At 33.2% G+C, this 23,075-nt stretch overlaps 1 protein-coding gene across 1 annotated transcript in view; it reads left to right on the top strand.

Annotated features, from left to right (window-relative positions):
• LOC118924893 (IQ domain-containing protein M-like) overlaps positions 1-23,075 on the top strand; it is a 179,791-nt gene that overhangs the window by 96,729 nt on the left and 59,987 nt on the right. Inside the window, exon 5 of the mRNA XM_036910126.2 lies at positions 16,428-16,589. Coding sequence (XP_036766021.2) covers positions 16,428-16,589 — 162 coding nt within the window. The remainder of the gene's footprint in view (positions 1-16,427; positions 16,590-23,075) is intronic.

Here is a 23,075-nt window from a genome sequence, read left to right as displayed (position 1 = left end):
TTTAATCTTTCCTCCAACTTCTTGAACATGGAATATGGTTATAAGAATCATTTTAATGTCATTGTCTGTTAATTCTACAATCTGTTATTTGTGGGTCTGCTTAGATCAATTGATTTTTCTCTTCAGTATGGATAATATTTTCTTGCTTCTTTGCATGCCTGGTAATTTTTATGAGATCTGAGACATTTTGAGTTTTACATTATTGGTGTTTGATATTTGTGTTCTGTAAATATTATTGTGCTTTCATTTGCATAGAAACAACTTTTTACAAACTTAACCAAAGTGGCTCATTCTCCTACTGCTGCCTACCATATTATCTTCTCTCAGATCACTGTCTTTTTCCTTTATTACAAGAGTAGAAATTTGTATGGATTTGTTCATTTACTTTTTTGTTTGTGTACCTCATATCTTTATACAATAGCAGGCCCTTGAAGAAAAATGCTACTCAGATCTCTTTCTTTACCCCTAATACCTAACACAGTGTCTAGCATATAATAATCACTCAGTAAGTAAATAAATAGTGATTTTAGATATCTGCTATTTTAATAACATGGTTTAACATTTTGTTTTTGGAACTTAAAATTCTTGGCAAACATTTGAATTTCACTCTAATAAATGTAAAATATAAACTATCTTCAGGCTTCATAATTCTGATTCTATGGAATTATTACTGATTATCCTGATTTATTTTAAGGAAATTAGAAACAGTATATTTTGCCCTGTATCTCTATGAAACAGTCTACTAAAAAGAATCTTTCATGGAAGTACGTTTATATGTACAATTTAGAAGAATGCATGTCATGAATTTGATTTTGTAACATCAAATCTGTAACTGTATAGTCATTAAGTAAGTTTAAGACCCCTTATTTCCTTCAACCACATTCAGAGATTATTAAAATTAAGGTCTTGGTGCCATGGAAGAGATTCTACAATGCAATTTGCTATTGACAATTTCTCAAGTATTCCTTCATGCCTGTGCAATTTACTATCCAGTTAAAATGGCACTTGGATGTTATAAACTTTTTAAAAAGCAAAAATGCATCATTGACACAGCTTTCTACTGTTGTACAAAAGTTAAAGTATTACTCATTTGGAGCCAGCTTGCTTTTTTGAATATATAGTATCATATATTCAATTATTTCATGAGCCAGTTAGCTTGACACAAAGAATCCATTCTGTTTCATTGAACAAGAATGAATTTCTTTTTAAAGACAGTTTTCTTTTAAATACGTCTCAGGGATTATGAGAGGCACCAAATAAGATAATCATTCCCAAATTTCTCATGATGACTAATAAAAGAATAAATCTTTAAACTGTATTTCTAATATTTTAAGTCAGTAACATGATATTTTATCCAAAATATGTCATGTCAGAATATAAAATTCTCACAATTTTTTTTTTTTAGTCTGGTGATTTCTCTGAACGTTAGATAAAAAGTTTTTTGGGTAAAATGCATACATGCCAACACTATTGAAGAATAAATAAAAAATATTCTTTAATTTTCAACAATGATCTAAGTCTCATGGCAGTATAGGGAAAACCACTTTCTTTTTGAAACTAGGTCAATATTAGATCATATGACAACCTAAATGAACTAGCAGCTGTATTTCTCTAGAAAAAAAAGACAAGATATTCCCCTTTTATTCCCAACTGCTGTCCCAAGTGAAACATGTTGATGCTGCTTTAAACATAAATCTTCCTTTAAAAATCTGAATCAAGATCCCAGTTTGTAGGGTAAATCATCAGATAAACAGCTGTTAGTCTGTAATAAAAGGGAAGTAAAGTAACAGTGCAGATAAAAATTCTGAACTCATGAAACTTTGTGTTACTACCCAATAATGATGTGAATTACCCTAAGCACAGGCAATGTTTAGCAAAACTATTAAATTGGGTTCCTGTAAGTTATCATTTTGACCCAAAAGGGGAGCTGTATATTTTATCTTGTCATTTTCTTTGATCAGAATCATATTTTTAACTACCATGTCGCTGGTTTAATATATTGATTTCAATCCTAATTTTGCAATTATATATCTGGAGTATCAATTGAGTACAAACTAAAATGTTTCATAATGTATATTAGAAATGACCATGTACATATCCTGTATCCTTTGTTAAATAGTCTAAATCTCAGAGAATTATATAAACACACATATCTAAACACAGACATACAATTACATGAGCTTCTGCAAGAATATAGATTTACCCTGCTTTGACGGCTATGTTGGCTATTTAGCCACCATCTCTCAGTCAAGAAGAAGAGTGTGTTGAAGTGCAGGAAAAAAGTGCCCCTGAAAGCATGTTTACAGGTAATATTGATAACAAGGAGGAGCTGGTTGTCAACAAAATGTCTACTGACTGTTTTAGTATTAAAAGTAAAAAATGAAAATTGTGCTTATTATCAGATCAGAGTGTATTATGTATCATGTTAGCATGTGGAACTTATAAAGGGTATTTCCAACCTGAAAAGTAGTGTACATTAAGGGTAAAGGTGGTCTTTTTTTAAACAGTAGTTCATAATTTTAATGTAATTAAATTTATCTATCTTCTTTACTTTTTACCATTTCTAAAGATAATCTCAGTGTATTTTCTGAATTACATTATATTAATTTTTTCCCTTTTTTCCTGAATACAATATGTTGGGCTCACATTTGTTATTAATTTAACTAATATCTCCTGTCAGTTTGCCATAGACCATTAAAAACAATCTGTTTATTATTTCTTCCAATCCTTTTGATCTTAGTGTCTGCTAATCTATTTTGTTTTAGTTTCCCTATTTATCTTTTTACAAAATCTTCTTTGAGGCTCCATAAAAATAGAGAGGTAGCAGGTCTCTAATTTATTTTGTCCTTTAAGCTTGTTATCCTGTGAAAGAAATTAAATACAGCACAGTGGATCCCATACACACTTGTAAATTATGTAAGCCTATCTTTATTCAAGCAATTAATCTTGCTCCTTTGGGAAAAAACCCGAGGGGAAATAACCCAAGTTGTCTTATATTTCCAAGAAACAATATGCACAAAATACTGGAATTTTGCTGTTTATCCTATCTCAAATGTCAGTTAATATATCATCTATACATCGCTATTCTCCTAAATGCCATTATTAGATAATTGATCAATAAATGTTTACTTAGATCTAGAAAACAGTATACAATGATATATTTATGTTATGGAAAAAGTGTGCTATGTATATATTTATAGAGAAAGTATCTCATGAAAGTTTCTTTCTAAATACTTTTAATTCATTTGAAGAATGAGAGAAAACAATATAAATATATATATGTGTGGTCTTTCCTCTTTTCATTGGTAACCAAACCTATAAATTGGTAGAGGCGGCAGTATGTCTGGTTAAAATATCAGATATGTTACCCATTGGATATTTAGCTTTATCAGGGATTCTGCTGTATTGTTTTTGGACCTTTTAAAGAATACCTTAAGAAATATAAATACTTAAAGTACTTCCTAATTTCTCAAAATCATCTACTCACATCCTACTAATAAGATGCAAAAGTTATCACGTTCAAACTTCCTTTCACTTCTCCTTCCAAACATCTTCCAATTTCAAAAATGCAGCTTATGATTTTTAAAAAATATTTTCAGGGTTTCTAACATATGTACTTTTTCTGTAAGTCTTAGGTAGTGCCCCTGTAGTTCCATATATTCAGGCTCAGTACTTACCAGTCTCCTCTCTTCCCTCCCTCCCTCCCTCTCTCCCTGATGCCCTTCTTTCCTTCCTTCCCTTTTTCTTTCCTAATGTTTTACCATGGGCTTCTCCATTTAGGTCTTCGATTCAGTATTGTTTGGCTCTATTTTAACAAAGTGTATTGTTTTACTGTTTTGTTTTGTTTTATTCCTCGGAGATGCTGTGGGTACATTATTTCCTGAGAATTTTTTTTTGGCGGTGGGTGGGGGGGTATCTTATACTTGGCTTCATATAAACTCTTAGATTACAGCTTCTCTCCAAATCTGATAAGTATTTTTCTTTGTCTGTTGAATGTTGCTTTCAAAAAACTCCAGCCAACTGTAAACACCTATTGGAAATGATTTAGGTTCCCAAAGGATACTTTCTATATCCTTAAGTTCATTAAGCTTGTAATGGTATTTTTGATGTGTAAGCTTGACTAGGCTACAATTCCCATTTATTGAGTCAAGCACAAATGTAGATGTTGCTGCAAAGGTATTTTATAGATGTGATCACAGCACATGATCAGTTGATGTTAAATTAAGGGAGATTATCCTAGATAATCTGGGCATCTGATCCAATCAGTTTTCCGGCCTTTAAAACAGACCTGAGGCTTCCTCTGAGGAAGAAATTGTGTCTGTGAATAATAACCTCAGCCTGTGCCTGTGAATTCCAACCTGCTCTTCCTAACAGTCTGCTCTGTGGATTTAGGACCTGGCTAACCAGTCCCCACAATTGTACAAGTCAATTACTTGCAATGAATCTATATATCTCCTACTGGTTCTGCCTCTATAGTTTAACACTGACTGGTAAAGATGATCTAACAATGTGAAATAGGGCAGCAGGCAGAGGCTAGAATAATATTGAGGACCCTGATAGAAAAAGCTTGGATTGCCTTAGAGAGACTGTTAATTGAATTATGGATATTAATGATTTACCTATAAGGACTCAGAAGGAAGTAAAGAGCATGGTAAGAAAACCTAAATCACCTTAGAGAATGCCTGGTTCAGTAGAAATGTGTAAATTTAAGGTACTGCTACTAAGGGCTCAGAAGAAAATGAGGGATGTTATTAGAAACTAAGGGAAAGGAGATCCTTGTTACATTGTGGCAGAAAACTCAGTGGAATTGTGTCCTTCAGTTATATAGGAAGTAGAATTTGTAAGCTATGACCTTGAGCATTCAGCTGGGATTTCCAAGCAAAGGTTGTTGAAAGTGCAGCCTGGTTGCTTTTTGCTGCTTATAGTAAAATGCAAGCGGATATAAACTGAGAGAAGAAGTTTTAAACCAAAAGTAATCAAGACGAGATGATTTGGGAAATTCTCAACTCATACTGATTGTGAAAGATGCTAAATTTATGAGGTCCACTCTCAGGAAAATGTGTTCTAGAGGAAAAGCTGACTGTGTGGCTGGACAACCTTTTGCTAATGCCTCAAAGGTAAAAAAGTGAATTCAGCCACACAAAAGTTCTATGATGAGAAAAAAATGTGTGATTCAGAGAACTTCATAGTCATCTATCCAAGTAGAAGTCAAGAAAGGGGATGAGATTTTCCAGGAAAGATGTGGAGAAATTTTTTGTCTAATGGAGTGAATCTCCATAATATACATAGGTGAACTGCAAGATTCTTGGGAATCTGATGTCAGCAGAACACTACCAGCTTGGACCAAAAGAGACAGAGACAGTATGACGTGAAATAAGACAACTGGACATCCAGACTTATATAGACAGAAAACAGACAGATGAAACCACTCAGCTAGAAATTCATGCTATCCTTCATGAAAAAGGAAAGATGATTCAGAGGCCAGAACTGAAAAACCACAGATGATTATTTCCAGCCCTTGAAATCCTGGAGTTTTCAAGTTTCAAACCCTTGGATAATGGAGTATATACAGCTGAATTAAAAAATACTCCTTTTTTTCTTCCCAGTTCTCCCTTTTGAATGGGAATATCATAACTGTTACCTTACCTTGTTCCATCATTGTCTTTTGGGAGCAGACCATTTGATCTTAGGTTTCAGAAGTCCATAGGTAGAGAGAAATTCTGCCCCAAGATGTATTATACCCAGAGCTTCACCCATACCAAATTAGGTGATTAAGATACGAGATTTAAGACTTTGAGCTGGTAAGATTTTGGACATTTTTAAAAAATTGGAAGTACAGTTGATATATGCTCTTCTGTTGGTTTCATGTATGCAACACAGCCGTTCCACCATTACCCACATTATTAAATCCTCACCCCAGCTAGTGCAGTGCAGTTGCTGTCAGCACAGGAAGATGTTACAGAATTTTTTGCTATATTCTCCATGTTGCACTACTATCCCTGTGACCTAGGGAGTGTTATGCTAAGTGAAACAAGGCAGGCAGAGAAAGACAAATGCCATATAATTTCACTTATTTGTGGAATCTAAAAATAAAACAAACAAAATGAACAAAATAGTGGGAGACTCCTAGACCCTAAGAAGTGACTGGTGGTTACCATAGGGAAGGGATTGAGATTTTTTTGGACTTTGATTTAATGTTATCAATGGTAAGCATTTTAGGGGACATTGGGATGGAGTGAATATATATTTTGCATGTGAGACAGATACAGATTTTCTTCCCTCATCTCCACCTCAGCTATCATTCTGAAATATGGATGGACTGGGTTTCTCAGTTACGTTTTTTGCTTCTCCCATGTTCCATCCACACAAACATGTCCTGTCTGTCAGAAGGTCTTTGGAGGGATTCTTCGAGACTGTGATTCTTCCTTTCAGATATACCTATGTCTTGTTTGAGATCTGAGGAAGTTTATATCATCTTTAGACATTCTCTTTCATATATGTCTGAATTTTATTTCTTCTGTCAAATATTCTTCAAAGTTATTGGAGGTTGTGGGAATATTCATGGTTTACTAAATATATAAATACATTTATATTTTGATAGCTTAAAAAATGATTTGGGGGATAACATGGGATGAGAGGAGAAATAAAATTTGCTTTTACTAAACTACCTTTAACCGGAGATATTATTACCTATTAATACCTGTAAATAAATGAAACCTGGAAATTGGACATTTTAAAATAAGTTTTTGTACTTATTAAGTATCTTGTACTCAACCTTGTTTCAGAAGGTACTTACTTTAATCTTAACTTTTCTGTAATCAATAAACAGGCTTCAAGTGATAATCCCCTTCACTGGTATTGACAAATCTAAATTAGCCTGACAAATGAACTGCAGGAAGCTAGAGAATGGTTCAGTTCTAAAAGACAGCATCTATTCTTTAAAAAGTTAATACGTAAAATTGTTTTAAGAAACCCATTCATTTGGTATTCACTTGGAAAATCCATCTGGAAAGATTCTTAGTTTTTTTATACTGTATGAAATAGCATGGTATTATTTCTGCTTTCTGAATCTAGAGTGAGTGCTAAGCACGTGAAAGGGAACTTACATCTTTGGGAGTGTTTTTGATAATATTTTTTGCATGGCAGACTGACATAATTGTTGAGTAAAAGATAGAGCTCAGCATGTTATAGTCAACTGCTAATTATTGCAAATTTTTTTGCCAGAGAATTGAGACAGTATGGGACAATAATACTCAAAATACCGAATTGTGTAAGTAACTCCAATTTTCTCCTCAGTACACTTTTTAAAACTGGTATTACTAATGAATAAGCTAAAGATAGGTTGGATTTCCCCCAACACTTAAGGGTATGTTACCTATAGGAAGATGACCCAAAGGATTGCAAATATATGTCGAGAAAAATAAGGGATTGGGTGATTCAGACTTAATTGAACAATTTAGAGTAGCAATACTTATTTGGAATTTTTATGCTTCCAACCTAGGAAGTAAATTTCTTTATTAAAATACTCTTCCAAACAAAGGGAAAAGAAGTATCTTTTGAATTATGTATTGTGAGCCCAATAAAAACTGCCACTGTGCTATATTGTATTTCTCTCAAAGTGGGAGCTTTTAAAGTAAGGTGAGAGGACCATTTGTCTTTAGTCTGTCAGAGTAAAGTCATGTTAATGGATTTAATCTGGCCATCTGAGACTCACACCTTCAGAAAAAAATGAAGGGCATATTTTTAAATGGAGTACTTAAAATTAATCATAACACTCCAATCATTTATGTAACAATATTTGCATTACTTCCAATCACAGACACACTCATACACAAACACATAATCATAGGCTTTTTTTTCTCATCTGTTTATGATTTAAAAAAATTTTTTTAAGTAGTGTTATTTTTGTTATGTATTCTAGTAAGTTTTTCTTGTATATCACAAGACTGTTTAATTTTTATATATTTATTTTATAACCAGTAGCCATATTTTACCTGCTCCAATTATAATAATTTTCAGCAGATTTTGAGTGTTATCAGTATATAATTTTCACCTGAACATAATGATGATATGGTATTTTTCATATTTATACATCTGTCATTTAGGATATGATTTTATGATATATTTTTCGTGATTTTTGCATTGGCTAGAACTTTCAAGACATTAGATGATAATGATGGGCATTGTTGTTTTCTCACTAATTTTAGAGTTGTATGCTATTATGTACTTGTTTTAAGTTAAGTATCCTTCTCTTTCGGGTTTACTAGATTTCTTTATGAAGAGGTTGGTTTTTTAGCTTTATTAAATATCTTTGGACACTTACTGAGGTAGATTATATTTTATTTGATTACATTTCCAGCTTAAATCTTTGTGTTTTTAAATATGCTGTTGAAATTTCATGGTATTATTTAGGATTTTTATATTTAGCAAAGTCATTTCACTCTTTGCTGTTTAATAACAGATGGTTTCTTATAACACAAATTTATCATTGAGCAGTTTATTATAGGTTTTAACATACCTTTTATTTTTTATATATGCTTTAAGAAGAAAGAATATGCCCTCATAAAGAGTCCTTATAATTCTATTGGAATTATTAACCAAAATTATTTTAGAGTTTTATGTAGCTCTATGATTTATTTATATATAGTAACATGGTCTGTTTTTATCTAAATTCCATGAAAAGAGGAAAAAAATCTTCTAGCTTTCCTTATCAAACACCTGAAAATGTATGTAATTTGCTTCTAAGTCCAAAAAGCAAAAAAAATTAACATGGAAATAAACTTTATATGTTAGCATATTTTTTATGAGCTCAGTTTATTTCTCTGAGAAAGTGAACCTTTTTAAATAACTTCACTTTGATTATTGAATGATCAAATGGCTGCAATCACCTAATGTTTATTTTACAGTAGAACTTTGTTGGATTGTAAAAGGACACAATTTTCCCACATTTAATCTTTGAATTATATAGTAGAGATCATTCTAGAGAAATGCACAGTATGTGCCTGTTTTCAGGAACTGAGGGGATTTAAAGTAGCACTGTTTGCTATAATTTAACAAATTTTTATTAATATTTGCTACATTTTAACACATTTTAAATTAAAATTCACGTCATTATTTTGTATTCTTTACTTTCAGTCAAGTGTTAATGAATATTTTTGCTGTTCCTTAAATTAAATAATGTCAGTATTTAATTGTAATATGAGAAGTCAGTGGTCTTTGCATTTACTTTTACTGGTTATATTATCCAGTGGCATATTGTTTAACTGCCTTCTTAATGATTTTGCTCTTTAATTTTGTATCTTACTGTTTTGTTCGTTTATCAGTGATCTTTAAGATATTATATTTCAGCTTAAGAGAAATCAAATGTAAGAAAGTTTCATTAACTTAGGAATGTGCATGCTTTAGATTCACTATCCCTTGTTCAAGATATATATACTTTTTCATATTGATAAATTGGTATCCTTCTTTTAAATTTACTAATGAATATAAAAGCTTTATTTAAGCTTTATTTTTATTTTTGTTTAATATAGAATAACCAAAAAGTATGATATTCGCTTCAGAGAAAATTAATGCAACATCAAGTGCTCTAAGATTGACAAGATATTCAAAACACAACATTTAGAAACTAACTGGTCATTCAGAGTGGGTTATAGATGGTTCAAACTCACAGTTGATAATCCCATACTGAAAACCTTATATAATTGATCAGCAGCCTGTGAAAGATAAATTAGCATTTTAAGGAGTGCATAACATTCACAATGGGAAAAAATGCCATTATCTATAACCATTGCTTTTTAGCCTGTGAATTTTGTGTTGATATGTAGGCTATGCAGTATATTTAAATTTTGGTGATAAAGTTAGTAATGTAATAGTGCTTTTATGAGGCAAAGGTAAAGGGTTAGGCTATTTATACTTGTAAATGCTTGTTGATAATTGACTTCGGCAATGAGGTCTGCCATTGTGGTTTAATAACCTAGGGTCGGTCTTGAGCTTTGTTAGCTACCAAACTCTCCCTGATAACACTTAGGACTGGTCCTGAACTTAACAGTTTACACATGTGCCATTTTTAAGTGTTGAATTTGTCCTGGGATTTGTGTTGACAGGCCTACTAGGAATAAATTGATACTTTCAAAAGTCCTAGAAGCTCAAGGTTCTCATCATTCAATGTAAAGTACTATTCTTTATCTGAGATTGTGCTGCTTATGCATTTTTAGTGTTAAAATATTCTCTAATAATAATACAGAAAGAAAGAACTGTGCTAATATAATAGTTTTTAAATTTCCTACTTATAATATAAAACTGACTTTGTCTACTTACTAATTTTACATTTTTAGTAATTGTTTTTATTTTTTTAAAGTAGCTGCTCAAAAAAAAAGTAATGATCAGTTTATTATTTTTAATGGTAAATATTTTACATATTTATTGGATCTATGAGGGATCTGCCACCAAGTGTCTAACTAACTACATTTGCCCTATTGTGGTTTGTTGGGAGTTGTGGGAAAATAAAAATCATGCACATGGGTTTAGAGTTGGCAAATATTAAGAGTAATAATTATTCCTTATGCTTTTTTTGTGCTTCTAAAATGTCCTGCCCTGAACATGCAATGCTTTTAAAACCATAAAGTAATGTTAAAATAACCATGGAACCAGAATATTTGCTGAAGACAAACAGACTCAAATTAATAAGCTCCCATATATAATTTTTTTTTCTTTTTAAATCACTGTGATTCTTAAAGTCCAGTTCTGGGAACCACTGCCTTAAATTCACATTCAAGCTCTGAAATAGCTCAGTAATACAGAACCCTGTTTGTGAGAGGAGAGGAGGATCATCTCTGGGTTAGCTGAAAACTTATACTGAATATTAAGTGTAATGAACCTCACTTATCTGAGAGGCAGGAGAAAGTAGTAGTGGCTAAGGAGGGCCCACTGTGGGATTTTATACTAGCTTACATCCTTAGCAAACTGAGAGGGTTACTATCAGTTGATGAACAGTGGTTTTGACCTGAGGTCTCATCAGTATCCCCTACAAAATGAGTTCTTGTGGGGAAGACCAACATCAGAAAACTGGCTGGAAAAAGCTGTGGGCTGTTTCTCTTTTTGAGAGAAACCACAGTGCTGACTAGCTGACTGTGCAGGGACGACTGAAGGCTTTAAAACGTTTGGAGGAAGATGTCAAAGGGAGAGGCCACCAGGTGACTGGCAATCCATGAAGCCACTAACAGTCTCTTGATACCAGGAACCATGTACATTAATGATATCAAAAAAAAACAACAATGTGATATCCTGGTTAAAAGACTGTGTTTTGGAGTAGACAGAACTAAGATCAGATTCTGGCTTCACCACTTACCAGCTGTGAGGCCAAGGAAACGTTCTGCATCCTCTGTAGTCCTCAGTATCTTGAGCTATGATATGAGTACGGTAATGAACTGTAAGACTGTCAGCAAGTTAGACATATGTGATTTTAGGATTAAATTGGCTCATGTATATAACCCGCTTAGCATACTACCTGCCATATGCTAAGCTTCCTTAAGTATTATCAGTTATTGTTGTATTTAATTGTTAGTTAAAACACCTTTCATTGACCTGTGTAAGTACAGGCACAGGGCTAGGTGCTAGGAGGTAGAATGGTTAGCAAACGGACATGGACTTCGCCTACCAGGAACTAAAGTCTTGTGAAGGACATAGAACTTAATCAAATAGTAATATAAATAATATAATTACTTGTGATTATACTGTGCAGAGAACAGTAACTCTGAGATCATTTAATGTGGAGGCTTTACCTAGGTTGGTGAGAGTCAGAGGAGACTTTGGGGAGGGACACAATGGTGTTGTGTAAGTTAGGAGGCAGTGGAGGCGGGTTTGGGAGGCCAGGTAGACAGAGCACCTTAGGCACAGATTATGAAGCAGGTATTATGAATGCAAGGTATGTTTAAAATTGAAACTGAGAGAAATCTCAGGTTGTTAGAGTTAGAGGTGGAAGACGGGGCAGAGGCCAGAATGTTCAGAATCTTTTAGACCATAGTAAGGAGCTGCCATTATTTTACGAGTATCAAGAAACCACTGAACAGGAAAATATATTTTAAAAATATTTAAAAAATATTATTCTGGCTGCTATTTAGAGACAAGATCAAAAGAGCCAAAAAGACTATTTAAGAGGCTATACAAAAATAAGTGATAGTTTTTCTAGGGTGGTGGCAGTGGAGAGCGAGATAAGTGTCCAGGAGGTGCCTTGTTTTCTAGATTCTTCCATTAGAGAGATGCTATTTACTGAGACAGGGAACCCCAGCACAGGACAGGTTTTGGCATTTCAACTTTGAGATGCCATTTGTTAGCCAAGTGGAGTTGTCAACCTTGATTTTTACTGTATTTTGTTAACTCCATGATGTTTATTTTCATATTTTAATGTCTTTGAAACTGAGCTACATCTTATAATCAATGACATGCCATAGTCAAATTTCCAGTCCCTTATATTTATGAGTAGTACATAAACACTTGGGGCTGTCAACATCTGTAATGTCTTAGATTCAACAAAATATGCTTTTTATTACTGCTAATAACAAGGCCACTGTAACCCCAGTTAGTAGTCCATGAGCAACTGATGAATCAAAACTTCTGATCAATATCTAGGAGTAACCACTGACCCTCAGAGCATCCAAAACAGTATAGGAGTGACTGAAAAAGGGCAGTGATTCAGGACGATTGTCAACCTTTCCACCCACCTCTCCATAGCGCAGGCGGGATGGGGGAGGAGACAGGAAACCACCATCATTATCTAAATAGGACAGAAGCTCTACTAGCATCTGTTAAGTGGATAGTATCTTAATAATAGTAACAACTAACACTTCAGTAATGTTGGTTAGGTGTTCTTCTAAAGATTTTACTTAAATTAACCCGTTTAAGTCCTTTCGACAACACTATAATGTGGACAGTTTTACTGTGATACTGAGCCAGAGAGAGGCTGGCTAACTTCAGCTCACAGAGGTCAGAAATGGCAGGTTCAGATTCACACCCAAGCAGGGCGGCTTCATAGCCTCTGCTGTCAATCAGTTCTGCTCCTCTAATGAAGGTAATTAACTACTTGGGGACCTGGGAGCAAGAGAGTTATGGAAGTTTTGTGTGGGCTGTGGCTGTATCTAAGATCTTCAGATTTTTATTTTCATATATGGTTTGACAAGGAGGTGGTAAAGAAAAGCTCTTATTTTTTTTGAGTTTTGAGGACAGTATAACTATACCTAAATCCAATGTGGCAATATTGGCTTAGCTGTGTATTAAAAGGAAGGTGTTCTCTCTATAAGTAACAAAAATGGTCAGTATCACCAACAAAAATTAAATTCTTGTTTTTATCTTGGGATGACATATGTAATAAAATAAAAAGGAGAGAACAGGTTTTACAAGCTGTTATGTTTTCTAAAGTGGAAATGCTTATTTGTAATCAACTTTGATATTATAAGGGAAAGTACACTCATTGAAAAATCATAATGCATTGTTTATTTAAGCTCCAAAGTTCCCTTTGTGTTACCTCATGGCAAATGGTGGTGTTAGCAAGCCTCTGTACAGGAAACCTTCAGTGTGTGTCTGTCCCTACAGTTATCATTGTATCCAGTTATCCTCACAAATTCCACTCCACCAACTTCATGTGTGTTCTACTTAGTCTTCAATCAGAATAAGCCAGTAAGAGAAAGTGGCAGTTCTACATTCACCACTACTTGGATTTTAGTGTAAGCATTTTATTTTACCCGAAATGTCAACATTTGCCTTTATGGAAAATAAAGTGCTTTATTAAAACTAATAAGCATAATCCTATCAAGTAATGCTACTAAATATCTTTCTTTAAAGCTAAAATAATTAGAAAGACGTGAATGTTGAGGAAAGGAGGAACTTTGAGTACAGCGTGATCCTTTTACACTGAATAGCTGTTATTATTGCTAGTTTTTCCTATTTCCTTTTTTTGTGTGTGGTTTCAAAGAGAGAACTCTTATCTATTTTGTTTCCTTATTTTGTGAGTTATGAAAAAATTCAGGATTGCAAAGCAACATGATTTCTCATGATGTAACGTTGTATCCTTAGCCTCCTTTACAACTCAAAAGACCTCTACACCCTGACCATCTCTCCTGCTCAGCTTCTTGAAGTGTGACTGGATAAAAAAGTGAAGCAGGATTACTCTTCATCCCTACCTGATGATAGTTCTAGGTTCCTTTCATCTGTTGACAAATCAAAAGGAAGATTTAGAAATATACACTCACACACACACACACATATAATATCTATTCACATATCTGAGCACATTGGAGATACCTGATTTTTTAGTTAGAAATAATTTTGAACTTTCCTTCTTAAAAAGGGGCAGAAAAGCCTCTAAGATTTTATAATTGAAAGATGCAATTGTTTATTGCTTTTTACTCTCTCATAATTTTTATTAATATTGAAACAGTACTGGATGAAAACTAATAACACATTCATCTAGACTCATTATAGGTGGGGTGCTATAAATGTTTCATATCTCATATCACTTAATCGTAATAATAATAAAGGTCAATGTTATAACCTGGAAATAAATGGATCTGTCTAATATTTCACAGCTTGTTAATGGTGGTTTAAGAATTAGAGCTTTGATCTGTCTGTATCAGTCAGGATCCAATTAGGAAATAGAAGCTACACAGTATTTTGAGCAGGAAAAGGTTAATGCAAAGAATTAACCATGATTGTCTACTAAGGGGTGAAAAAGAGCTCTGAAGATTTAAGAGTAGATATAGGGAGTAGCCACTCCCTCTAGATCTGAAGCAGAGCACCTAAGGAAAGAATAAATTTTAGAATATCCCCTACTCCCACCCCACAACCTCCTTCAAGGGATCCAGATCTTCTTGGAGAGGACATAGCTGTGGCCCAGTGGATGCCTGAGAAATTCACTAAGGTGACATGTCAGGAAAGCCACTTTCTGAGTTTCTGGGTCCAGGAGGAGGTGTCATTCTGTGGAACCCAGTGGGAACCCATTCATGGGATGACGCTGTTCCACAGAACTTGCTAGAAGTTTCCAGTATGTCTATGCTGAGGTTCCAGGGAACACAGCTGAGTAGGTGCCCTGCTTGCTGGCCAGTGTGCACTGTTAGGAGCTGGCCAAGAGAGGCAACTAGAACCAGGAAGAGCCCCTTCATCCTGTAGTTCCCTCCATTGCCCTTTATGGAAAATGCTTAAAATGTTGCCATGTGGCAAGGGAGAAGTGTTTTAGTCTCACAAACAGGGCACTAAAGACGAGACTTGGAGTGAGACAACAGATTGATTCCTGGCACACTGCTCACCAAAAACTTACTTTCTTAATCTTTAATCATATGTCATCCTGCTTTATACTTACTATGCCACGGAATATGATATTTAATAAAATTTATAAAGAAAAATAGGAAAGAAGGAAGGGAGGGGGGAGGGAGGAAGGGAGGAAGGAAGGCAGGAAGGAAGGAAAGGAAAGGAATTAAGAAGAAAAAAGAAAATGTAACAGTTATAAATGGAGATTTATATCAGTAGTTCTCTTTTCTTTGAAATGTTTCTGGGTAGAGTCACAGAATTTATTGCCCAGGAGACTGCCTTGTTGAGGCTTAGGACACTGATTTATCAACTGAAAGGCTGAATTACAAACTGGAGGTCCAGGAGGCATAACCAGAGATTTTTCACTCTACAATTCAAATTATTTTTTAATTCCAGTTTTCCCATCTACTAGTTAATGCAGGTCATATTGGTTTTACAGCATTTGTTTGAAAAAAAGAACTTCCTTAAAGAATCTAAATCCTAATGGCATCACTTACAGACTTCAACATTTAGGCAAGTTATTTAATTTCTCTGGGCTTCAAATTCTTCATGTAAAATGGAAATGATGATAGCCTCTATCTTATAGATGTATTATAAAAATTAAATGCATTAATGCCCCTCTTGGAATAAATTCTTGCACATAAGTGGTATATAAATATCTGTATATGCATTATTATATTTTGTTAAATATCATATTGTAGGAATGCTTATTTTTTCAGTAGTTCCACTTTGTGGAACTTCAATTTACTAAACATTTTTGTAGGATTAATCTGATTTCACTGTCAAATGACAATTAAAAAAATATATAGGAACATTGTAGTATGTATAATATGAATGCTATTTACTGTTATCTTACTTTTTCTATAGCTATTGACAACACTGCTTTAAACTGATAATGTCTGAAGATGATGTTAGTAAATCCCTTACTCTTAATTTTTGTTAAAAATTATCTGAACAGTAAGATTGTTGGTGAAGTACCTTTAGATAAAGAAAATCCATTGTCAATTTAACCATTAGCATTGAAATTATTAGAATAATGGATGAAATTATTTTTGTCCCTTAAAAAGTTAGACATTTTATAAAAATTTCTAAAATTTTAAAATGTTTAAATGTTCTTTTTCTTTCTACAGAAGACACTGTAAAATATTCTGAAATCATCAAGAAGTCCAATGCAATTGAAATGTTGTTTACGCTCTATCCTCCTCAAGGTGCCCATGTGCATAGTAATGTGCAAGTTAGATCAACCTGGCTGAGACCCATAGTGAATGGAGAAGAAGGATATAAATATATAGGTAAGATGCTTAATATTATTACTTTCTTTTATAATAAAGAAGAAATGACCCTTTACTTTATATAACCCTTATTCATCACTTAAATGATGTAGGGCGATATACAGGCCCTCCCTATAAAATATTCCCTCCAGGTCTTAAGTTTTATGCCTGCAATTTAACAGTGGCTATTTTACACTTTGGTGCCTCCACTAGAATAGTGAAAACACACAGTGTTTATCCATTCACCTAATGATGGACAGTTGGGTTGTTTTAAAAAACATGACTGCAAGGAAAGCTGGTATATACATTCGTGTACAGAACTATGCGTAGATATATACTTGTATTTCTCCTGACTAAACTGTTTTCCAAATTGGCTGTACCATTTTATATTCTCCATCAGCAGAGATTTAAGAGTTATATTTGCTCCACAGCTATATCAGTACTACTATAACCTGTCTTTCTAATTGTAGCAATTCTAATAGGTATGTATTGGTATTCCACTGTGGTTTTAAAAAAAAATTTGCATCTCTCAAGTGGATAGTGATATTCATCTTTTTCATGTATTCGTCATTTGTATATCTTCTTTGCTGAAGTGTCTGTTCAAATATTCTGAGTACTTAATAAGTGCTTTAATTATAAAATTATATATATATATATAATTTATATATATATAATTTATATATATATAAAATTATGTTTATACATATACATATATATATATATGCTTTGCAAATATTTTCCTCCCATTTTTGTGACTTTTCTTTCTTATAATATCTTTTGAAGAGCAGAAGTTTTAAAGTTTGATAAAGTCTAGTATACTACTGTATTGTTTTATGACTTGTGCTTTTACTGTTACAGCCTAGAAATATTGGTCAGACCTCTGGTCACAAGTTTTCCATCTAGATATTTTATACTTTTAGTTTTAATATTTGAGCATATATCTGCTTTGAGGGTTTTTTTTTTGTACATGGCTCAAGGTATATAGTTTGAAGGTTTTTTTTTTTCACATTTTGATATCTGCATGTGCTAACATTATTATCTGAAGAGACTACTCTTCTATGAATTAACAGTATTTTGGAAAAATCAAATAGATGAAGAATGGCACATAAGCACATGAAAATATGATCGATATTGTTGGTCATTAGGGAAATACAAATTAAAGCCACAGTGAGAAATACCACTACTTACCTATTAAAAATACTAAAATAAAACTTTCAAATGTGACAATACCAAGTCTGGCAGAGATGTGCAGCAACTGGAATACTGATATTCTGCCAGTGCAAATGTAATGTGGTAAAAACACTTCACAAAATTGTTTGACACTTTCTTAGAAAGTATATGTCCATACAAAGATTTGTAAATGAACATTCATAGATCCCTTTTTTTTATAACAGATCCAAACTAGAAACAACTCATATACCCTTCTGCATGTGGAAGGATAAACAAACTGTGATATATCCAGGCCAGGCAGAATACTACTCAGCGATATAAAGAACAAACTTTGACAGCATTGCTGCATGTAATGACATGGCTGAACCTGAAAACAATTATGTTGAGTAGAAGAACACAGTCAAAAAAAAAAGAGTACAAAAGTGTGGTTCCATTTATATGAAAGTCTAGAAAATGCAAAATAAGCCATATGACAGAAGTAGATCTGTGGACGGGAGATATTTGGGACGGGAGTGGGGAGTGGAAGTGAGATGCAATGGATTACAAAATTTGGGAGTGATGGAAGGGCATATGATCTTGATTGTGCTGCTGGTTCCATAGAAATATACATATGTCAAAATTCACCAAATCGTATGCTTTAAATATGGGCAATCTTTCACTTGTACTTCAGTAAATCTATAAAAAATAGAGCTACAAACAAAATATAAAGAACCAAGGTAGTGAACTTAGTATTTTGATAATATTTTGAAAGATGGTTTCTCTTTAAGTTGTAAATGAGCATTTTAAAGCATGTCTGCAGAGAGTCACAGATTTAATGAATTACCATCAGGCTGGTCCATACAGTGGTATATTTAAGTGCTCAGTTCTGACAGGTCACCTAGGGGAAGAAGAGAAGGGAAAGAGAGAAAGAAAATTATGAAATAGAAAGGTGAAAGCTTTAGGTTTTATAAGAAGAATTAAGATATGACCGCAATTTATTTTCTCTTTACAATTTTCCACCTGAAAATTACCAGAATATGACCCATATAATTCTAAAAGATGTGTGTTCATTCTCCATAGCCCATTTGTGAACATTTAGTTCAAATAGAACAAGTAGAAAGGAAATACACGAGTGGCATTATGTTGTAAGTTGAGGACTCCATCTGCTGAGGTTTTATGTGTATCTCTCCCCTTTTGAGTAAGTGACCAAGGCCTTGCATCTTTTTGAATTATAGTTATTACTAAATTGATTGACAAGAGAGTTCGTGGCATTTGCCTTGAAAAAGATGTCTACTACAGAAGTGCTTCCTGAAAATCACTAACTCCTCAACTATAAACATTTTAGGGAAGATAGCTCTGAGAATTTATTATGTGTTCCAACATTAATACTCCACAATATAGGCACTCCTGTTTATTGATTTCACAATCTAGATTTAGCAGTGTACTCTCAGCAAGAACTGAGGAGTAGTTAACAGAGTTACTAAATGCTCTATAGGCAGCATGGGTTGCTCAAAAATTATGTAATATCAGGGCCATACATACTTTAAAAATATTCAGGATATCCATATTTTTATATCCCATAGTTCCTAGCACAGTGGCTTGACTATAACTGGAATGCTGCATATGTCATAATTTCAAATCACTTAATATGCACAAAGTATTTCTTCTGAATTGTAATTTTATAACCTTAGACAACCACAAAGTAAAAAAGAAGGTCTTCATGTTTTTTTCCAGGAACACATGTCTTGTCAAACTTATTTTCAGAGAGACGATTTTGGAAAGCTAGTCTTTTAGCAGGTCTGTAGTTAACTTCCCTTATGACCTGTCTGCCTCTGCGTTCCTGTGCCCTTTGGGCCTGTCACAAATATAATGACCTTATCCCTATCCTTCATTAAGTTTTTGTGACTTTGGTGTATTTGCAACCTGGAAGCTGTAGATTGTATTAAGGAACCCCTGGAATTCTACTAGGAATACTTTGAAAAGGGTAGGTTAGTCATTATCTTTCAAGAAAATCATTTAGGAAATACAAATGAATGATTAAATTACTGTCTCAAACCCACAGTCCATTCTTAACTGAACTTGTATTAATGTAAGGTTTCTAATTAGTTCAGATTCTGAGTAATGAGCAAAGACCTCTACCTCTACTACTTCTTTTTCATATATCCAGTCTTCATAAAGTAAATTTTACTTGCAATCATAACATATGGTTACTTAAGTTACGTAATTAATACTGGAACCTGATTTCCTGGCCTGATCACTATTTTGTTACCCATTATGAAAGTACAAGGAATCTTTTTATGACATGCAGTTTATTCCACTGCCTTCAGGCAAGACAAGATGTACATTAGCCAAATGAGGATCCCATCTTTAGAAGCTGGCAGTTACACAATTGTCCTTGACAGTCAAATCTGATTTTTTGATCTGCTCTGTCAGAATTTTCTACTTTGCTACGTAAGACTTTCTTTCTTACACAATTTTCATTGCAGTTGTAAGTTTACACTATCCACAAAATCAAGGCTATGCATAGATTAATAAGAATCTTACTTCATTCTAAAAATGGCTGCTTACAGTATTATTCCTCAGAAGTCTTCTTTTCTAATCCTTATTGTCTTTTCACACTTCTCTCTAAACAATTTCCAAATTTTCTTATTTCTTTTAAGTTATGGAACTCAGAGTAAGATATGATAATCAAATATATCTGATTTATTGTGAATATAATCGTAGCTACTATATGTTCTGCTTATATCTTTGCACTTGTTTTAGGCTTTTTAAATACACATCTCAGCATTTACTTGGATTTCTATCCATCATTTTTATCTCCTTTATTTGCTGTATTTTCTCGTAGCTATTTGATTTGTGGTAATTTATTTTGCCTTCTTAAATGTGCTGTCCTGACTTATCCTGATTATCCTTAACTTATTTAGAACATACACACATTTTATTACCTTTGTTAAAACTAAGTTGAGTTTTGTACCCATTCTTTGAGGTGTTTTGTAAGATTAATTGTTGTAAAATGAAACACCCCCCCCAAAAAAAAATCCTGACTTGAAAGGCACTCCATATATTTCATATCTGCTCACATATAGGAAAAGATGCTCAATGTTACTAGTCATTAGGGAAATGTGAAGTAAAACCACAGTGGAGTACCACTTCATGCCTGATAGAATTACTATCATCAAAAAAGCGAGAAATAACAAATGCTGGGAAGGACTGGAGAAAAAGGAGCCCTTGTGCCCTGTTGGTACTGCAAGTCAGTGCGGCCACCATGGCAGACAGAACGGAGGGTCCTCTAAAGACCACCAGGGTCCATCCTGGTGAGATCCTCTGACAGAAATACATATGCAAATAATTTTATGTACATGTGCCTATGTATACACATACAGTATAGAAACACACAGATCTTGAAGTTGTATGTAATAGATGTAAATCGCATTTTAAAACTGAAAATCAGTTTTTTGAGTTTCTTGAGTAAGAAGTTTGTTGAATAGAGTTGAAAAGCTTAGCAGTCCTGTTATCTACTATGATTGATATGATTGTAAAATGGTATGGTTAGTATAAAGTTAGTATTTACTCATTTTGTATTCTTATAAGACTAAAGTAAAGGCTATACATTTTATGTAATTTTTTCATTTCATCTTCATAACCTGTCTGATAGATGCTATTATTGAGCTCATTTTACAGAGGATGGATTATGATCTAAAAAGGCTAAACAGTTTGCCTGAGGTCATCCAGCTAATGGGTGGTGTCACCAGGATTTCAGCTCAGATATTCTGAACCTAGAGCGAACACCTACCACCGTACTCTATACTGCAGTAAATGTGGTGACTTATTTGGAATCAGTATTACAGAATGATAGGTTCCTTCTTTGAGAATTCAATGAACTGTATATAATAATTTTTCCTAAAAAAATAATACTTTCAGGTTTATATATGATAATAATCACAATATTATCATCACTGCACATGATGAGCAATGTTACTTTCCAGTAACAGGAATGGCTAAATATATTATGGTTTATGAATAAGATGTAATCCTAAATGACCTTGAAAATTATGTTACTGGGTATTTACTTACAAGGAAATATTAAAAATAAATTTCCAATAAGAAAGATTGCAGAATAACATGGCATATATATTCACATAGTTGTATAAAATGAATATAAGAACATATGAATTTTAATCTCTATGTCGTATGACTCCAGTGGACTTTATTTAATTTTTAGTGGCTGAATTTTCTAATTTTTCTACAAATTTTACTATACATTCCTTATTTAATTAAAAAAATGAAGGACTTGAAGAATATAATTTTGAACTTCTATATGTATGCCATATTCTTTAATTTAAAAAGTTTTATCTATTTTTACATTGTTCTTCATTGATGAGATTGTATTATTTGAACTGTAGTGAAAAGAGTATCATTGTCATATCAAAATAAAATAGAGCATTTCAAGAAAAGGAGAAATAAATGAGACCACTTTATAATGTTATTTTTCAAAACCATTTAAGATGGTTTCACATTTAAAATTACATTTCAGACATGAAAATATAATACTTATTTGGAATATCTCTTTTTCTGATAGCTCTGTAAGCTTTTCAAACCATATTCTATTTAACTATCCTTATTCCCACACTAAATTTCTTAAGTGTGTGGTAGGCATTTATGCATTAACTATTTGTTTTATGAATGCATACATGAAGTATTACCACAGCATTTAAACTTTTTTATATTAAAAATACATTTTTTACATCATTAATATCTCAAAATTACTTTTGCTTATTCTGTCTGGATTCCTTTAGAGATTACTGTATATATAATTATTGCACAGTTCTCTAATATTTAGTTTTTCATTTAATGAATAAAATATAATTTAAACATTATAGAAGCAAAAATCCGAGGTAATAAGATTGTATTCAGTCACTCCACTAGTCTTTATTGAAGCCTTGTGTTCAATACTCTGTGATAGATGTGAAAAGCAATTCAAAAGTAAATAAAATCGCTTCCCTCTTGTGTTTATGATTGAGGATGGGGGAAATGACACATATACACAATTGGCTACAATAGAAGATATAAAGTGATGAGTTATGTAAAATAAAACAAGTGTCTATTGAGTTCTCAGTTGTTCTGTTAAGCAGTCTGAAGAGCCTGTGCATAGAAAGGGCTTTGCAAGATAAGAGAAACGTTGAGCCCTGGTGCAGAGACTCCAGATGTCTTTGGAGAACTGTGAAGACACCTCGAAAGTTAATTCATGCTCTCAGGAAGGGAATTCCCTCAACTCAAACACACAGTATGCTTAACTGCCCCTTCTAAAATAAAAATTAAAAATAACGCACTGTTTACTAAGGAATAAGCACTACTTCA

This window comes from Manis pentadactyla, chromosome 1, assembly GCF_030020395.1.
Source record: "Manis pentadactyla isolate mManPen7 chromosome 1, mManPen7.hap1, whole genome shotgun sequence".
Taxonomy (NCBI): domain Eukaryota; kingdom Metazoa; phylum Chordata; class Mammalia; order Pholidota; family Manidae; genus Manis; species Manis pentadactyla.
This window is presented reverse-complemented; position numbering and strand designations above follow the sequence as displayed.